General features: G+C 38.7%; 1 protein-coding gene across 4 annotated transcripts in view; it reads left to right on the top strand.

The window, feature by feature from the left end:
- The first annotated feature begins 7,817 nt into the window (after positions 1 to 7,817).
- The window catches only part of BRAF (B-Raf proto-oncogene, serine/threonine kinase), a 179,315-nt gene continuing 167,012 nt past the window's right edge, over positions 7,818 to 20,120 (top strand). For all 4 annotated transcript variants that reach the window (XM_035021238.1, XM_035021239.1, XM_035021237.1 and 1 more), the window contains exon 1: positions 7,818 to 8,059. In XM_035021238.1, coding sequence (XP_034877129.1) covers positions 7,928 to 8,059 — 132 coding nt within the window. In that variant the 5' untranslated portion in view covers positions 7,818 to 7,927. The remainder of the gene's footprint in view (positions 8,060 to 20,120) is intronic.

Below are 20,120 nucleotides of genomic sequence, written 5' to 3'. Positions count from 1 at the left end.
CTTTTACTCAATAAGACTTTCAGCAACTTAATGGTCCTAACCAGGAATAATTATTACACTGGCAGTGGCAAAGTGATGATTTTTTTCTAATTCTATCATGCCCTTGCTCTGGAGTTTACCAAGGTGCATACTGTACAAGCTCAATTTATACATTTCCTGCCCCAGATCTGGCATCAGCCATTTCTCAAAGGAGCTCTTATTACTTACAGTGGAGAATGGTATTTCAAAATCAAGATCCAGGTACCAGGTATACTTATTGATACTCCTAGGCACCTCTTTTCAGTGCACAGAGCTAAGACTATATGAATCTATATCTACATCTATACCTATACATTTATATATACATAGACATACCATATATGTATAGTACACTTGTATATAAATACTTATATATGCTATAGGTAGGTATAAATGTACATACAGATATATATCATTATCTGTATTATATAAACATTCATAAGTATATATACTTATATAGTATATGTACTTTTCTAATTCTATCTTTTCTTCTCTGTATAATAACTAGCATATATTCTTCTAAAACTATACATACCCACATGTTCACAGACACATTATTTTTCTCTAAATCCTATGTTAATACAGTTACTCCAATTCAAATCCAGCATCACAGGGTTCTTCTTCAACTTCTGTTCATCAAATATTTCTAACTTTTTCCACAGTAAAAACCTTGCTTCCCAACACCATCAGATGTACTGTTGCTCTATCCACAATAAATACAAATTGTTTCAGAATTACAAAACCAATATCACTGCCAATAATAAGACTTCTAAATAAAGTTAAAGATTTATTTGTAGTACATTTTGTTCTTTGAACATATTCCAGTCAGTACTTAATCAGAAGCAAAAGTGCTAAGAAACATAAATAATAGGAGTATATTATGGAGATTTGGTCTTAGGCAACCATGGAGCTGGCTAAACAGTCTAAGTGAGGCTGGTGTTTGTGGGTCTGCTGCTGGATCCTAAAATCCTCAGCCAGATAGTCAGGAAGGAAAGACAGAGGTGAAGTGGGAGAAGCAAGGCAAAAATGTAATTGGTGAGGCTGAGCTAAAAGCTACAAGGAAGGACTGCAGTACGAGTCAGACTGTTACTACCTCGGGCTCTCATTACAGTGTCAGTGATGGGGGTCCTACAGGAGTAGCCTGTCATCACTGAGTTAAACATGCATCCCATAGAAATGGTAGCAATTATTGTCATTTCTGGCTTATGGATGAGAGCCAGCAGAGAGCTCTAAGAGTTACCCTCACAAATGCATTATCTTACAGCCTTGGTGAAGAGAGTTTGCTCTGGACTGTCTCAGGGGATATATTTTGGAGTGAGTGAGCAGGTCTTACATGATGGAAGATGATTCTGGCAAACAGTTCCAGTTTAGCTAATTTAACACGGCATAAGTTCATTATACTCTATAGTTAGAAAATGACATTCAAAAGCCACTTGAATTAATCTTTTTTTGTGTGGTTATGTTATGAATTTGATATATGATTAGGTTCATTTGGTGAGATTTTACTTTGTTCACTTATTCACATGTCCCATAAAGCAAAACTATCTTAAAAGATATACTCAGAGATGTTTCATTCTCCTCTGCCCTGTCCTTACTCATCCCTTATCAGGTGCCATTTTCATTATATACACGGTTTCCCCTTGCTTCTTGCCAAAAGGGAGCATACTGTATATAGTCTAGTGTACCATGCAATAAAAGCAAACTTAAAAAATTTTAACACTCCAAATTGTCAAATTCACAAAGAATATTTCAAAGAATTCTGTATCTTATTAACACACGGAAGGGTAGCATAAGCAAGATGTTGTAAGATGAAATAACATACTGATACAAACATCCTTTGTTAAATGTTAAAAATATAATATTTTGGGTACTTTCTGGAGTGATGAAGATGTTCTAAAACTGATTGTGATGATAGTTGCCTGACTCTATGGATACACTAAAAATCAGTGAATTGTCTATCATATGCTTTCACTCATACGGGGAATTTAAGAAATAAAACAGAGGAGCATAGGGGAAGGGAGGAAAAAATAAAACAAGATGAAACCAGAGAGGTAGACGAGCCACAAGAGACTCTTAATCATAGGGAACAAACTGAGGGTTGCTAGAGGAGAGGGGGTGGGGGGATGGGGTAACTGGGTGACGGGTATTAAGGAGGGCACGTGATGTAATGAGCACTGGGTGTTACATAAGACTGATGAATCGGGTGCCTGGGTGGCTCAGTTGGTTAAGCGACTGCCTTCAGCTCAGGTCATGATCCTGGAGTCCTGGGATCGAGTCCCGCATCAGGCTCCCTGCTTAGCAGGGAGTCTGCTTCTCCCTCTGACCCTCCCCCCTCTCATGCTCTCTCTCTGTCTCATTCTTTCTCTCTCAAATAAATAAATAAAATCTTTAAAAAAAAAAAAAGACTGATGAATCACTGAACTCTACCTCTGAAACTGATAATATATCATATGTTAATTAATTGAATTTAAATTTAAAAAAATGAAAAAAACATTAAATTGTCTACTTTTTTTTTTTAAGTAGGCTCCACCCCCAGTGTGGAGTCCAACGCAGGGCTTGAACTCACGACCCTGAGATCAAGACCCTGAGATCAAGACCTGAGCTGAGATCAAGAGTCAGGCACTTAAATGACTAAGCCACCCAGGCACCCCATGAGTTGTCTACTTTAAATCCATATGATATATGGATTATATCTCAATAAAGCTGTTATTTTAAAAATTAAAAAAATAGGGAAATACAATATCTAATACATTTCATGAATCTAAAAGCAAGGTCTTCCTTCAAGAATTAAAAAGCCTGAGAAATGTGGGTTCAGTAGACGGGATGACAACTGTGCCTAATTCACGATATGACAACAGGGGATGACAGACAGAAAACCTAGACTTGATGCGATAGCATTTTATTTAAAAAAACACACACACACAAAGGTTTTTTGTTGACTCCAAGCTTCAAAAGTACCAATAATGGGGTGGGGTTGCTTATATGAGTTTTTACTCTATTAACAAAAGCATCGGTCCTAGGTTATTGCAATCAGAGGTTCTATTCTTTGTCTGTTGGAGCAAATCTGGAACGGCGTTCAATGCAAGGAACCATATTTTTTTGTTTGTTTTTTAAAAGATTTTATTTATTTATTTGACAAAGAGAGAGAGTGAGCGAGCACAAGCAGGGGGAGCAGCAGAGGGACGAGGGACAAGCAGACTCTCTGCTGAGCAGGGAGCCAGACGCAGGGCTTGATCCCAGGACCCTGAGATCATGACCTGAGCCAAAGGCAGACACTTAACTGACTGAGCAACCCAGGTGCCCTGGGACCACGTTTTAGGAGGAAAATTGAATAGTAAAGATGAGAAAATGCTTTGAGGAAAGAACTGAAGGAAACAGAACTCCCTTCAAATATTTGAAAGCCATTACACAGAATAAAAAATAGACTTGTCCTGTGTTCCTCTAAAGGCAAAACCAACCAGAATATAGATGTCATAAAGAGGAGGGTTTCAATTCAATCTCAGGGAAAAAAGTTACCATTGAATGTAGTGTTTTAGTGAGGTCCCATCACATTTGGATAAGAGTCTGGAATTCCACTGATAAGATTCCAAGTATCAGCAGGAAGGCTACCCTGAATCAACTCCATGATTCTATTTTCTAGTCATACCTAAATAGCTTCTGAGAGTAGCCTTCTATTAATACAAGATGTGTTATTCACAATGATGACCTTGATTCATAAAGAAAACATTAAATTGTAATCAGCTATATATCTTTGAATGTGGTTGGAGCTGCAGAAGCTTCCTAGAAGCTGCTTACTTGTTTTCTAGGAGTTGACCACGTTAACGTGGATCAGACCTGACTGGGCAGGTCCAGATGATGGGTGGGACTATCCAATGTCTATTAGAATGCAAGATTCAAGATAGAACCACCAGTTGGAAATAAACTGGAAGACATATCAGCAAGGCTTTTTAGTGTCCCAGACATTAACTGGAGCAAAGACCTGAGGAATGTTCCTTACCTAGATGTGTATTCCAGCTTCCTGTGAGTACATGAATGCCTTAGGGCATAAGGGGACTGTGAACAAAATCTGTAAGAACTGCACTGATTAAACTGTCTGTAAGGAACAGCTGGGTGGCTCAGTCAGTGAAGCGTCTGCCTTCGGCTCAGGTCGTGATCCCGGGGTCCTGGGATTGATTCCTGCACTGGGCTCCTTGCTCAGCAGGGAGCCTGCTTCTCCCTCTGCCTGCTGCCCCTACTTGTGTGCTCTCTCTCTCTCCGACAAATAAATAAAATCTTTTAAAAAATAGAGGTATTAAAAAAATAAACTGTAAGATTTTAGAATGCAAGATAATACTGCTTTGATGCCCATATGATACACCATAGCACAAGAAGGAGGTGTTTTTTCTGTTTCTGTGCAGATCACAAACCGGCTTGTTCATTACATGCTCTAAGAACACGGTACCATACCTTTGGGTAGAGAGTTTCAGCAGAGCATGCTGCCTATGGTATTAGCGGGATGGGCGGGGGAGGGAGTGCCCAAGAGGAGACAGGCTGTGTTCTATGGTCAAGGCCCTGCATTTATTTTTGCATGCAGTGGTAAGATGCTAAAGAAAGAAGGTAAAGGCTTCCTCATTAGTATACTGATATATGTCTTGGTGATTCCCAGTAATAAAAAGGGGGAGGATTGGGGCGCCTGGGTGGCTCAGTCGTTAAGCGTCTGCCTTTGGCTCAGGTCATGATCCCAGGGTCCTGGGATCGAGCCCCGCATCGGGCTCCCTGCTCAGCGGGAAGCCTGCTTCTCCCTCTCCCTCTCCCCCTGCTTGTGTTCCCTCTTTCGCTGTGTCTCTCTCTGTCAAATAAATAAAATCTTTAAAAAAAAAAAAGGGGGGGGGGAGGATTTGAGTGTAGAGTCCCCTCTGGAGAAGGTGAGGGTAAGTAACTATTTCTATAATAGCTAGTTCTTTATTCTAAACACAGCCCGTCTGTAAATTAAACACAACTGTAAATTCTTTGATACTTCTTCCATTGAGAGGTAGGATCTATATGCCTTTTCCTTGAATTTGGCCTAGACTTAATGACTTACTATACCCAATAAAATGCAGTAGAAATTAAACAAAATAAAATGCAACAGAAGTGATACTGTGTGACTCTGAAGGCTAGGTCGTAAAATGCAATACAGCTTTCACCTTGCTTACAGGAACACCAGCATTTGGAGCCCTTAGCCACCTTGTAAGTCGTCTATCCTGAAGCAGTCATGCTATGAGGAAGCTCAGGCCACATGAGGAAAGAATGTTGGGTATTGTGGCTGACCACCCCAGCTGAAGTACCAGCTTCAACCATCAGGCACATGAGGCAATATGCCTCTAGATTATTCCAGTCTCCACCCATTGAGACACCTCCAGGCATCGAGCCTTCTCAGCAGAGGGTCCTAGACATCATGGAGCAGAAGCAAGTCATCTCTGCTATGCCTCGTCTGAATTCTGACTGAGAAGGTATTCATATTTTGTTAAGGGAAAAATCTATGTTTGAGCCTCACAATGATACCGTGGGGCAGGTTGGGCTGGCATTATTACGATCCTCATTTTATAGATTAAGATAACAACAACAAGCAGGGATTCAAACTTACCTTCTTTCAGATTATACAGCCAAGATGTGGCATGCTAATACTGATCTTTGTATTCCAGAGTTTATGCTTTTTCCATATTTTCCCATCTGGATCCTATAGGGGCTTTAGAATAGCCTAGGGAAATCAAATAAGATATATCCAGAATTTAAAGACAAGGTCAGAAAATGTTGAGTGAATAGAAGCTAACAAGAATCAGTATTAAATGGATGAGACCAGTCATCCTATGGAGAAATAACTATGTAAGATATGATCTACAGATTGTTGCTGATAAAGAAGACTGTAATTTAAAATGGAACCAATGAAAACAAATCTTAGAACTTTGAATGTTATGAGGAAGTGTCATAATGATGTAATTTTTTTAGGGTCTGATTTAAAAAAAATAAATAGGACTGTTAAGGAAAAAAAAATGCTGCAAGTTGTGTTTTTGATAAAATCAAGGCTAACAGGTGGCATGACTGGCTAATGGCGTTATTTTAGTCACTTTAGAAGTATGTCCTTACAGTAAAAGAAGGGTGCTTCAGACTAGTATAGCTTGATGACATTATCCCTTATGATAATTTTCATTTACTCTACTTTTGCCAAACCACTTTTTGATTTAAATTTAGTTCTTCAAGGAGACTTTTCTACTTGGAAGAAAAAGTACAACAATGCTAACAAACCTACCATGCCCACTTGATAGGCTCTATTTCCCATTTTTTATTGTAGAAGAATATTAGTATTCTGATTATTCAAGCAGCCTCACACACAATGCCTTACCTCTAGAGTACCTGGACTCATTAGTGACTCCATCAACGTGCAGACATTCTGCTTCAGGAGTCAGTAGGACATCTTTCCATCTCTTTAATCATGGTGAATACTATAAGGAGATCACTGGTGACTTCCCTCCACATGGGAAGTAAAAAGAAAATGTAGTTCACTCAAAGCTTCTCATGACTTGATGTTTAGGTTTTTTTGGTGATTAAAACTGTACACCAGGGCGCCTGGGTGGCTCAGTTGGTTAAGCGACTGCCTTCGGCTCAGGTCATGATCCTGGAGTCCCGGGATCGAGTCCCGCATCGGGCTCCCTGCTCAGCAGGGCGTCTGCTTCTCCCTCTGATCCTCTCCCATCTCATGCTCTCTCTCTCTGTCTCATTCTCTCTCTCAAATAAATAAATAAAATTAAAAAAAAAAAAAAACTGTACACCATCCGGAGCCCACAGTAACTTCCACTATGTTCTTCACTTCTATTTCTCTATTCTTTAATTTTTTCCTGAATATTCCTTTTCCTTTAAGATAAACGTATTGTAATAACGAATTGGGTTTTTTAAATTTCGTTCTGTAATTGGGCCTCACAAAGGGAATTTAACTCCCCTCTTGTTTTCACGCATATTTTGCACAGCTAACACCTTGAAATATTCTGCTCATGAAAGGCACCTAGTATTTAAAGTGTTTTGAATAGTCATCTTGAAAATAAAAATTATTAAAGTTTTGATGCTTCAGATGTCTAGAATGCCGTGCCTTGTGCAGGCCCTAGCACATGGAAAGTTTTCCATTTACATTTGACGAATGACTGGAAGACTTAAAACGTTTTATTCCTCAACGATGGGTTTAGACCTACTTTAACAGGCCAGGTCCTTCAATGAAACGGATACAAGAATCATTCTGATAATTTAGCTGCTCCTGAATATCTTTCTATCAAATTCTGCTTGAACGTTTCCACCGCGGGGTTTCAAGTCTTATTTTTATGACACAGAGACATTCGCTGTAATGGAAACAACACAAGCAGCACGGGCTTTCCCGTCTTCCTCCCTCTAGGATTTTAACTTCTCGAACAACACCCATGCTCTTCTAGTAAATCCCACAGTACAGTAGAGGTTTAGGACGGAGAAGAGAAGGAGGTAGGAAATCGGAGCCATGGAAACCGCAGAGACGAGGAAACGTGCGCGCGCGAGGGTGGGCAGGAGGGGAAGGAACCCTCCCCTGACGACGGCGCGAGGGCGCTCCTAGGATTACGTCACGCACCCTGGGTGACGTCACGGCCGTGACACGCGGGTGACGCCGTTGCCGCGGCGACTTCTAGTCGTCTCCGCCCCCTTCCCCCGCCCCCCGCCTAGCGTCCTTCCCCCAATCCCCTCAGGCTCGGCTGCGCCGGGGGCCGCGGGCCGGTTCCTGAGGTGGACCAGGCGCCCTCCTGCCGCCGGCGCCGCCCCGGCCGTCCCTCCCCGCCGCCCCCCGCCCTCCGCCTCCGCCTCCCCCCCGCCCTCCACCTCCCTTCCCCCTCCCCGCCCAGCAGCGGTCGCTCCGGCCCCGGCTCTCGGTTATAAGATGGCGGCGCTGAGCGGCGGCGGTGGCGGTGGCGCGGAGCAGGGCCAGGCTCTGTTCAACGGGGATATGGAGCCCGAGGCCGGCGCCGGCGCCGCGGCCTCTTCGGCTGCGGACCCTGCCATTCCCGAGGAGGTGAGTGCCGGCGCACCCTACACCCCTCCGGGCTCTGGGCTCGGCTGGCTGGTGTTTTCTGGGGGGAAAGAAGTGGCGGTGGCGGCTCTGGTGCCCTCAGCCACCTTCTTCTTTGGGTTCTGCGGGGTGGGAGATGGGCATCCCCCCCTTGTCCCTCTCCGTCATGCAGCTCCTCGCTACGTAAACACACACAGTGGCCCAGGGGGGTTTCCCTGACTCGCACCCCTGCTTGGGCGGTTCGGGCAGCGTTGGTTGAGCAGGCGGCTCTCAGTAGGGGGCGAGACTCAGGGTTGGTCCGAGAAGGTCACGGCTGGCTGAAGGTAGCCAGGCTCTCATCTCTTCGATGTTTTCATTATTTTGGGGTGGGGGGGTAGGGAAGGGTGGCGGCATCCAGGTGAATAGATGTAGGTTAGTAGCCAGGGCCGGGACCCCAGCCTGAGTTGCCGTTGTAATTATTACATGGTCATGGAGGTGATGGGGAGCATCGTTCCCTTCCACTCTCCCTGATGTCCCCCTTTTCAGGCCGCTGCCCTCCCCTCCACTTTTCTACTTGTTTGGAGGATTTCTCTTCACCTGTTTTACCCAGCAGATGGTTTTGATTTAATCTTTACTTTTTCGGTCTTAAATCCCACCGTTTCCGTTCTCCTTTCCATCCCGGTGTCAGCCCCCCCCCCCCCCCCCCCGTTCTTCTGTTTGTCTGTGCTCTGTCGCTGAGTGGTAACCCCCCCATCCCATTCCCATCTGCTGCTCCGCTCTTTTGCCGGTTGTCGGACCTGCCAGCCTTCTAGCCTCAGTTTATACTTAAAACCATTTTTGCGCTTCTCTTACCCTAGTTGTCTTTAGGCCCTCTGAATCGTTCTACTGCTCCCTAACACTGTTACCTAGTATCTTCACAAATCCGTCTGGACGCTTTGGAGCCCCTTCCTTACTTTCTGAATCCTGAAGCTGTCAGGATTCCATCAGGTTTCACTTGCACTACTGGCGCTTTCTGGCTAGTCTTCCATTGTGCATTCACACCTCTTTGTTTTTTCCTACCCATTTTTAAATAGATTTGATTGATTTCTTTCTGTTGTCCTCCTTTTTGTCCCAGTTTTTACCTTTCACTTTTTCCTCTTTGGCTTCTGCTTCTCTCGGCCTGTTTTTTTTTTTTTTTTTTTGCATTATTCAGCCTCTTAACACCTTGTCAAATTATTTACGTTTGGTTTTTAAGGAAAATTTATTCCATATAGTATTTGGCATTGTACTATATAAAATAATACTTTATTATACTTTGCAAATAATGAGATAATATTTAGTATAATAACTGTGCTTTGTAATTATTGATTAGATAACGTGACTTACTCCGTTGACTTTGCTCCAAGTTCTCTTTCTTTCCTACTGCTTACATTTGGTTTCCCAATTCTCAACGTCTCATTCTTTCTTCTGTCTGTGCAATGCTCCTTTTCCTGCTTCATCATCTTTACTTTGGAAATTCATCCCATATGCTTGCTCTAGTATCAGTTTGTTCACAGTAATAATTTTTTAGCCTCTTATATCACCTCCATCTGTGCCCATGATGTGTTCTATACCATCATTTGATCTAAAGTTCTCATATCTTTTCTTCTTTCTTAAATTGCACAACTTTCCACTTAATTTTTAGTTTGCATTTCTGCTCAGATCAGGTTCCTCTAACATCTGTTCATTTTCCCCAACTTCTTGGATTCTAAGGGTAGAGCTCTTTCCTTCCATTTCTTAGTTTATTCTGATTTCCTTGTCCCCAGTTACCATTCATTTGGCCTTGTTTCCTGGCTTTTGGTTCTTAACTTGCTGAAGCTTCCTCTTGTCTTCCCCACACCTCCACATTCCTTCTTATTTATAAACAGCTTTGTTCCGTTGACATGGAAATTTATTTTTAGGATACATTGTTTTTAATGGATAAATACTAGGGGTCACATCTGCTCTCTATTTTTTCCATGAATCGGATATGCCTTTGTCTTACAGGCACAGGTGCCTCTAGGCTTGCTTTACTCTGTAGTGTATGTGTGGTTTTGTTGAATTGTAACTTTGAAGACTATTACAGAGTAGAAGAATGAATAAATTAATGGGTATGGGTCATGAAATTGTAATTCTCTGATTATAACATTGTTTACATTGAGAACTTTAAGACTTAGTAGAACAGTTTGCAATGATACAGAGAAGTCTTTTGTTAAGTACAATCTCCACTATCTTATTTGAAAGGGCCAGATTGTTTGAGTTCTACCCTCTGAAGATTCTGACTCAGTAGGTGAGAGTTAGTGCCATAAGTTTCAGTATTTGGCACACTTCCTGGGCAGTTCTCATGTATCAATGCTTGAGAACCACTACACTAATGAATTTAAGTTTAAATTGCCAGTCATTGGAAAGCATATTGGTATCTTCTGAAACTACAAGGATACTCCTAACTAAATTTGATTAGAAGTGTTTCATACTGCCTCCTCCTCTCAGGTTTTAATGTTTAGTGATGAATAGTTTTCCCTCTATAATTTCTTATAGGAGCTGATAATAAAGGTATTTGCATCGGGGAGGCGGGGAATAAATGATTATAAGTGGATCTCTTTTGAATATAGATATCAGTGTTATGGATGGCAGAATAAATTCCTCCAAGAAATCATTTAAACTTTGAATTTGGTATTGTCAATTCAGTGCAAACTGATATGTACCGTGGTCTTTTCATTTAAGTGTCTTCTTTATGTGTACCTTTAATGGCCAAGTGCATGGAAAGAAATGAAAAGTTATGCGTGTGTAAAATGACACATTTTATTCTAAAGAATTCTCTTGCCCGACAGTAAAATAGTTTTTTGTTTTTGTTTTTAAACTTTCTCAGAGGGAAATTTCAGCTGCATTAAAATTTCTATCGAGGGAAAGCACATTCATTATTGAAAAATTAGAAAGCTATAAGTACAAAAAGTAAAAAAGAAAAAAATCTGTAATCTTGCCACTAGGATATAATTAGTATAAACATTTTGGTGTGTATCCAAAACTTTTTTTATGTTTGTATAATACAGTATATGTGGTTTTATAATATTTTAAAACTTAATATAGCAAAATATTTTACATTTCATTAGGTAATACTCTGATTTTTTTTAAACTAATCATTTTTCTTGGTTATTAGAGTTTTTTTACTACTCTGATTTTTTTAAACTAATCATTTTTCTTGGTTACTAGAGTTTTTTTTTACTGCTTTTTTACAACATCTTGAACATAAATGTAGATTTTAGTTTTTAAATTGTGTTGGGAAGTGAACAAATTTCATGTCCTGTATTTGTATTACTTTGTAGATGTCAAAATAGGATATTCTGGTAAATGACAGGAGCTTATTAAATATTTATGAAATAAATGTGCTTATACTTTTGGCATTAAACCTTTACTTCTGACCATTTATATTTCCCCAATGTTTCTTTCCATGACCATATGGTGTAATATGGGATAATATGACCATATGGTATAATAAATACATTTATTTTAAAAATGTTATACGAGGGTGTGATATTTATTAACTATTCTTCTGCTGTGTTTCTGCAGAAGGAGCTTCTTACAATTGCAGTACAGTTAAAATTATATTGTTTTCAAGATCTCTTATCACCAGCCTTAGTTAAGTTGTGTAATTGTAATAATGCATTGACTAAGCTGTATTCTGGGATGGGATCTTCTTTATAATGTGGTCCACTGTATTAAAACAATCTTTATGAGCCATGTGAAACCAGGTTGGATTACCTCATACTCCTAAAAGGAGGTAGTCCCGTTAGGATACTGTGTGCTTGTGTAGTTCTGGTATTGCTGTTAATACTTGTGTAGGTATTTTTGAAGGTGGACAAAACATACCTGTTAGGCAGAACTATAAAATAGCTGTTTGTCTTCAGTATTTCTAGTGGTCTCTTTGTGTACTCTTTCTCTCTCCCTCCCTCCTTTAGGCCTCCACTCCTTTTATTTAGAAAACTATCTGATATCAGTCACTTACATATGCTGGCTGTTAAAGGAATCATTTATCAGTAAATAGATAAGAAAGGAATGTTGGTACTGGATGCTCAAATCTTTGAAGGTAGTAAACCTAGGAGCAAACTTGATTTAATCTTATTTGGATAATAGATCAGAAAAATTATATTTGGATAACAGGCTAGAGAAGTTTGACTTTTCTCAGTTCCCTGTCCCTTGCTTTCCTGATAAGGATGATAGGAAGCTGTCCTAACAACTGTTAACCTATGTTCTGTGAGTGGTGGGGAAGAGAGGAAAGGAGCAGGCTACATTGTTTTTTAGCATTTTCTAAGACCTTATGCTTACCTGTTGAAGAATGAGGCAGCTGCTTAGCTTTCTTCCTTTTTCCTTTTCCACAATAATAAAGTTGTCTTCTCCTTTAGAATTGCAAAGTGCATTTTGTTTTCTTAGACACCGTGATATTAATTTAGCTGCATACTTAGTATTTTGTATCACAATCCCCTTGTTTAGGAGATGCAGTATGTTGCTATGCTTCCTATGTTTCTGCTTCAAACTGTCATTACAATAAGCCTTTATTGTCAGTAATTCTTACTGGATTTTGTCTTCCTCAGAAGTTGAATTTGGAAAAAACAACAACCACCACCAAACAACAAAAAAAAGAAGTTGAGGTTTTTTTTCTCATTCTCTATTTCACCTACATTGGTTATTCTGCGAGGTCAGGATCAGCAATAGTTAGAGAACTGAATTCAAAATAGGTGAGCCTGTTTAGGAGCTTTTCTGTTTGTAAGCAGTGCTTTTATGGTCATAATGTTATAGATAATATAAGAACCAAAAAGATACTCTCATTGTTTCATTCCTTTGTTAAATATTTGCTGGAGGCATTGACATGTTCTGGGAGGTAGTCTTTATTTTTTAGTTTCTTTTGGCTACCAACCTAATTTACTATCATACATAATTAGCATGGTAGAAGAAATTCTTAATACAGCCTACACCCTAACATTAAGCAGTTATTTTTTCAACCCTCTACCTCTGAGGTTATTTTGGTTTCCGTGTTTTCTCTTGGGCTTGAAAAACTATTAGTCTTGTTTCTTCCCATATCAAGACTATGCATATAGAGGGAAATTGATGCCCAGTAACATTACATTCCTTTCTGGGTCTTGGGAATGCCCTTGATACAGAATATAAAAATTGATCTGAACTCAATTAACTTTGTCTTCTGGAAGCTCTGTAACATCAAATGAAACATAATTTTCATTCTTGTAATGTGGCTGCAGTTACTGACAGCACTTTTGGGACAAATGTACCATAGGATGGTAGTTTTCAAATTACTGTAGAGCTCTAGGACAATTAAAAAAAAAAAAAAACTGTAAGAAATTCAGATTTTAAGTTACCCTAATACATACATAGGAGAAACAGTTTTTGTCTGTTGTGGACATTTTTTTTTTTAATCTTCACCTTTTGCAACAGTATCTGGCACATAGGTACTCAGATAATTAGTGAAAGAAATGGTGAATGGAACCCTATTAGATATAATACACTCTGTTTTTCTGTACTTTTCAGTTCTCTTTTTTTTAATGCTACTTATAAGTCAGTTTACTAGATTGACAACCAAATGGTTCCAACAGGCATTTTGAAAAATACTGTTTTGGGGGTTTCAGGGGCCTTCTTCAGAGTTTAACTGAAGGCTGTGTTTAGTCCCCCTACATCTTAACTCTTGAAGTTCTTCATTTATCTGCTTTACATGTTGGTTTCCTTGAAAAAAAGCATTTTATGGCTGTGATAATTTTAGAGCTCCTGTGTATGAAGAGAGATGTGTCCTGGCATGAATCTTCTCAATTGTAATAATCCATGTAGAAAATTTCAATGACATGTGTCTAAGACAGTGGTCAGCAAACATTTTTTGGTAAAGGTTCAAATAGTAAAATTTTAGGCACTATGGGCCTGTTTTGTCTGTCAAAACAACTCAGCAGACTCAACAGTGGCATTATAGCACAAAAGCAGCTAATAGACTGTGTAAGCAAATGAGCCTGACCCAATAAAACTTACTTATGGACACTGAAATTTGAATTTCATATAATTTTCATGTGTCGTGGAATACTCTTGATTTTTTTCAACCATTTAAAAATGTAAAACTAGTCTTGTGGTCTGTATTAAAATAGATGATGGCGCAGATTTAGTTCATGGGCCAAAGTTTTCAGACTCCTGGTCTAGGGGAGACTGAATTATATCATATTAGAGGTTCTGAAATTAAGGTGTGGGTTAGAGGTCTATAGAAAGTTCATAATTGCTTTTTGAGAACAATCAGGTTTATTCGGTCATAATTTACATATACCATAATGTACCATTTTAACTGTACAGTTTGGTGAGTTTTGACAAATGTACATGATCCTGCAACTACTGCCACAGTCAAGACACAGAACACTTCCATCATCTCAAAAAGTTCCTAGTTCCCCTGCATTCCGTCCCCTTTCCTGGTCCTCAGTTCCTGGCAGAAACTGGTCTGATCTCTAGTTTTACCTTTTCCAGAAAGTTATACAAATGAAATCATCCAGTATGGGGTGATTCATATTTGGCTTCATTCATTTAGTTTGATGTTTTTGAGATTCACCCATGCTGTATGTATCAACAATTAGTTTCTGCTTATTGTTTAGTAATATTCTATTGTCTGGATGTGTCCCAATTTATTTATACATTTACCAGTTGATGGGTAGTAGGGTCATTTTTACTTTTCAGCAATTATAATAAAGATTGCTATAAACATTTGGGTTCAGGTTTTTGTGTGGCTATTGGTTTCCATTTCTCTTGAGTAAGGACCTTAAAATGGGGTTTATGGGTTGTATGGTAAGTATATGTTTAACTTTGTAAGAAACTGCCAATCCAATTAAAAAATGGGCAGAGGACATGAACAGGCATATCTCCACGGAAGACATAGAGATGGCCAACAGACACATGAAAAGATGCTCAACATCACTCATCATCAGGGAAATGCAAATCAAAACCACAATGAGATAAATCACATCACACCTGTCAGAATGGCTAAAATAAAAAACTCAAGAAATAACAAGTGTTGACGAGGATATGGAGAAAAAGGAACCCTCATGCACTGCTTGTGGGAATGCAAACTGGTGCAGCTGCTGTTGGAAGACAGTATGGAGATTTCTCACAAAAATAAAAATAGAACTACCCTATGATCCAGTAATCACACTACTGGTATTTACCCAAAGAATACAGAAACACTAATTTGAAGAGATATATGCATCCCTGTATTCATTGCAGCATTATTTACAATAGCCAAACTATGGGAGCAGCCCAAGGGTCCATTGACTGATGAATGGATAAAGAAGTGGTGTGTGTGTATGTATGTGTATATATATTTATATGTGTGTGTATGTATGTATATGTGTGTGTGTGTGAATAGTATTCAGCCGTAAAAAAGAATGAAATCTTGCCATTTGCAACAACATGGATGGATCTAGAGAGTATAATGCTAAATGAAATAAGTCTGAGAGACAAATACCATATGATTTCACTCATGTGGAATTTAAGAAACAAAACAAATGAACAAAAGGAAAAAAAAGCCAAACCAAAAAACAGTTTTGTTTTGTTTTTTTTTTTTAAGATTGATTTATTTGTGAGAGAGAGAGGGAGAGAGCACAAGAGCAGGGTAAGGGGCAGAGGGAGAAGCAGACTGCCCTCTGAGGAGGGAGCCAGACATGGTGCTCCATCTCAGCACCTTGGGATCATGTCCTGAGCCAAAGGCAGATGCTTAACCAACTGAGCCACCCAGGCACCCCAAAAACAGACTTTTAACTTACAGACAACAAACATGGATACCAGTGCGGAGGTGGGTAGAGGGATGGGTGAAATAGGTGAAGGCGATTAAGAATACACTTACCTTGATGAGCACTGGGTAATATATGAAATTGTTGAATCACTATATTGTACATTTGAAACTAATAAAACAATGTATGTTAACTACACTGGGAAAAAAAAAAAAGCCAAACTAGTACCATTTTGTATTGTCACCCATAGTGAATGAGTGTTGCAGTTATTCTGTATCCTTGTCAGCATTTGGTATTGTCAGTCTTCTTAGTTTTAGCCATTCTAGTAGATAGGTAGTAGTTGCTCATTGTGGTTTTGATTTGTATTTTTCTAATAACTAATGTTGGACATCTGTTTATGTGCTTATTTACTATCCATGTATTTTCTTTGGTTAAGTCTCCCATTTAAATCTTTTTATTCGGTATTTATCTTCTTGTGGAGTTGTAAGAGTGCTATATTTATATTCTGGATATACCTTTATATCAGATTTATGTTTTGCACATGCCTCCAGTTGTGACTTGCCTTTTTCATTTTCCTAATTGCCTTTTGAAGAGTAGAAGTTTTATTTTTAATGAAATCCAATTTATCATTTTTTCTTTTATGTTTCCTGCTTTTTGTGTCTCCTATTCAGTAAATCTTTGTCTAACTTAAGATCATAAAATTTTCCGGATGCCTGGGTGGCTCGTTGTTAAGTGTCTGTCTTCGGCTCAGGTCATGGTCCCAGGGTCCTGGGATCAAGCCCCGCATGGGGCTCCCTGCTCCGTGGGAGGCCTGCTTCTCCCTCTCCCACTCCCCCATGCTTATGTTCCTGCTCTTGCTGTCTCTTTCTTGCTGTCAAATAAATAAATAAAAAATCTTTTTAAAAAAATCATAAAATTTTCTCCCATGTTTTTGTTCTAGAAATGTTACAGTTTTAGCTAATTACATTTAGGTCTGTGATCCATTTGGAGTTAATTTTATATATGTTGTGAGCTAGAGGCTAAAGTTCATTCTTTTTCATATGGGTATCCAGTTGTTTCATAGGTCTTGAAGAAACTTTTTTCTATCAACTTACCTTGGCACCTTTATTGAAATCAATTGATTATATATGTGAGTTTTGTACTCTCTTTTATTGACCTATATGTCTCTTCTTTGGCCAGTACCACAGTATCTTGATTACTGTAGCTTTATAGTTAATTCTTAAAATTAGGTAGATCCAATTCTTAGGATTTTTAGAACTTTAAAATTTGATTTTTTAATTTCTTTTTTTTTTTAAGATTTTATTTATTTATTTGAGAGAGAGAGAATGGGAGAGAGCACATGAGAGTGGGGAGGGTCAGAGGGAGAAGCAGACTCCCTGCCAAGCAGGGAGCCCGATGCAGGACTCGATCCTGTGACTCCAGGATCATGACCTGAGCCGAAGGCAGTCACTTAACCAACTGAGCCACCCAGGCGCCCGATTTTTTATTTTCTTATGTTAACTATACTTTTGGAAGGGAAAGGTCCATAATTTTCTTACTCTCAAAGGTGTTTTCTATTCTACCTCAAAAAAGCTTAAGATTCACTGCTGTATATAATTAGTACGCTCCTATTTCAAATTATTTGGTGGTGAGGTTCAAGAAAACCTGATATATCCAAAATTAATTTCTTTATAAGAAATGAAGGGGATGTTTCAGTAGGTTGCACAAAAAAGTCAGTCATGTCCTTTTTACCAAATTGAAAAAATAAAATATTAACTGTAATGAAGATACGTATGGGTGAAAGTGAGTATATAAAGCTCTTATTCACCAGAGAAGTCACTGAAAATGTCAGTTGGTGGAAGATACTAGTTTATACTATGTTATTCTCCATCTTCATTATAAGAGTTTTTCCATTTGAAACCTATGTCATGTTCTGTGATCTTCCAGAATTAGCACCTTTATTAATATTAGAGTCATCATTAAATTGTTTACTAAGGATAACGCATATGGTAGTTGGTCATATTTCTACCTTTTTTCACTGGGGACCATAGGATCCTTCATCTTTTTTTTTTTTTTTTTTAATTACACTGGTGATAGCTTTTTATTGCTTAGCCTAGGGGAGCCCCTACAATATAAAATATTTCTGGTCATGCTTTTCATTTAGGTATTTAAAAGCAAAAAAATCAGCAAATGTATTCATAGAGCATAAGTCTTGAATACCAGACTAGTACAGGGCTATGTGACAATTGGTAAGGTAGATACCATCTAGACTTTTGTTCATGTTATAAGGAGTGTTATTTCAATTGTATTTGATTACCTTGCAAATTTTGAAACTACACTTCCAGGGAGAGAGAAACTCAACATTTTGGCAGACCATTTTCAGCTGTTGTTCCAAAATTAGTGTGTTTAAAAAAAAAAAAAAAAAGCTTTTCCTAGGGCACCTGGGTGGCTCAGTTGGTTAAGTGTCCAACTCCTGATTTGGGCCCAGGTCATGATCTCAGGGTCCTCGGATGGAGACCCCCTTTCGGGCTCACACTCATTGGAGAGTCTGCTTCTCTTCCTCTCCCTCAGCCACCGCCCCCACCCCGGCGCTTGAGCACACTCTCAGATAAATCAATAAATCTTTAAAAATTGCTTTCCTTATTGTAAAAGATACTTTCTGTTTAAATTGAGAAATATTCTTATATTTTTCTTGTAGTAAATATATAGCCATTAAATTCATAACAAAAAATGACTTTCTGTTTTTAGGACAGCTTAAATTAATTGAAATTTTAGGATGCTTTGAACTAGTCACTTATCTTTGAGTATTTTGAAGCAGTTTAAAATACTGCTTGGGTGTGTTCCTGTATTGATGTAGGATTTTTAAACTGTCTTCTACATTACAGTATCTGGAAAATAAATTTGTTTGGTCTTATAGATGAGTTTTATTTATTTTTTGAGACAGACTGAGCGTGGTGGGGGTGGGGGCAGAGGGAGAGAGAGAGAATCTTAAGCAGTCTCCATGCCCACTGTGGAGCTGAACATAGAGTCTGACGCGCGGGGCGCACGGGGATCCTGAGTTTCAGCTTGACTGACTAAGCCACTCAAGTGCCCCTAGATGGAATTTTAAGATTAATGGGGATTAATAGCTCCAACAGTAACATTATAAATAGTTATTGGAACCTGTATGTTTTGTATTGTCAGCCTGGGTCTAATCACTTTTCCTCTGTTTTAAAGTTTATACCGTCTACTTAGAAGTCTTTGTGCAACTTAGGGGAGAAAAATGAACAATTACTAATTTAAGAGCCTTATGTAGGTATTATTTTTTAGAGTTCTTAGCATAATTTCTGGTAATGTTATATGGAGGTAATTTAATTCCCATTCATTATAAAAGCATTTTATCTTCTGTGAATACCAAACAATTATTGCTTTTATAACTTTTTTTAATATAAAAAGGTAAAGTACTATTGTTCCTAAATAGCTCAAAATTGCTTTCTTACACAATTGTATAATTGTATTTCCATGGGAATGGTGTCAAAACTTCAGATAGGGAAGAGATTACAATTCAGTGTAGTCGTTACATTCCTATTGTACAACCACTGAAAGTGTTCATTTCCCCTTAGTTTTTTCATACTTCTAACATTTGAACTATTACACCCATATCTTCTTCCTGCAGGTGTCTTCTCATATTAACATTAAGTTACACAGTCTTAAGTTTCATTATGCATGAAAATTTAGCTTAGTGTAACCTTTTGGTAACTCTATTGCAGAGGATTTTTCTGCTATTGAGTTTGACACTTAAGTTTCTATATTTTTTATGAAGGAAAGGGTGCATGGGTGGCTCAGTCAGTTAAGCCACCCACTCTTGATTTCTGCTCAGGTCATGGGATCAAGCCCTGAGTTGGCTCAGCGCGAGCCTGCTTGGGATTCTCTCTCTCCCCTTGCCCCTCCCCTACCTCGCCTGCACGTGCATTCTCTCTCAAAAAAAAAAAAAAAAAGGAAACTTTTGGTTATCGGTTATCATGGGTGGGTCTTTGAAAGAATGGTTTAAATAGTTATAGCAACTGTTCTGTGTTGATGCCATTCATTCACTGCTTGATTTTCCCTCTGCCTTCCATATGGAGTGGTATGAGAATAAAATGAGATTATGAAATGTAAAAGCCTTCACAAAATAATAGTAGTGTTATTCTTCTGTCAGTTTTCAAGACAAAAAATAAATATATTCAAATTTTACCTTTCAGAAGTCCTTATGGCATTTTTTAGAATGTTCAGTGACAGCCCATGGCTCTAGTTGTTACAAACTTTTGGTGGTTCTTAATAGAAGATTGTTGATGGACAATTTGATAGGACTGTTTGAATATTGATTGTTG

Source organism: Mirounga leonina, unplaced genomic scaffold (genome assembly GCF_011800145.1).
Source record: "Mirounga leonina isolate KUSES-001 unplaced genomic scaffold, KU_Mleo_1.0 Mir_174, whole genome shotgun sequence".
NCBI lineage: Eukaryota > Metazoa > Chordata > Mammalia > Carnivora > Phocidae > Mirounga > Mirounga leonina.
Note: the sequence above shows the minus strand (reverse complement) of the source record. Positions and strands in the feature narration are given on the sequence as shown.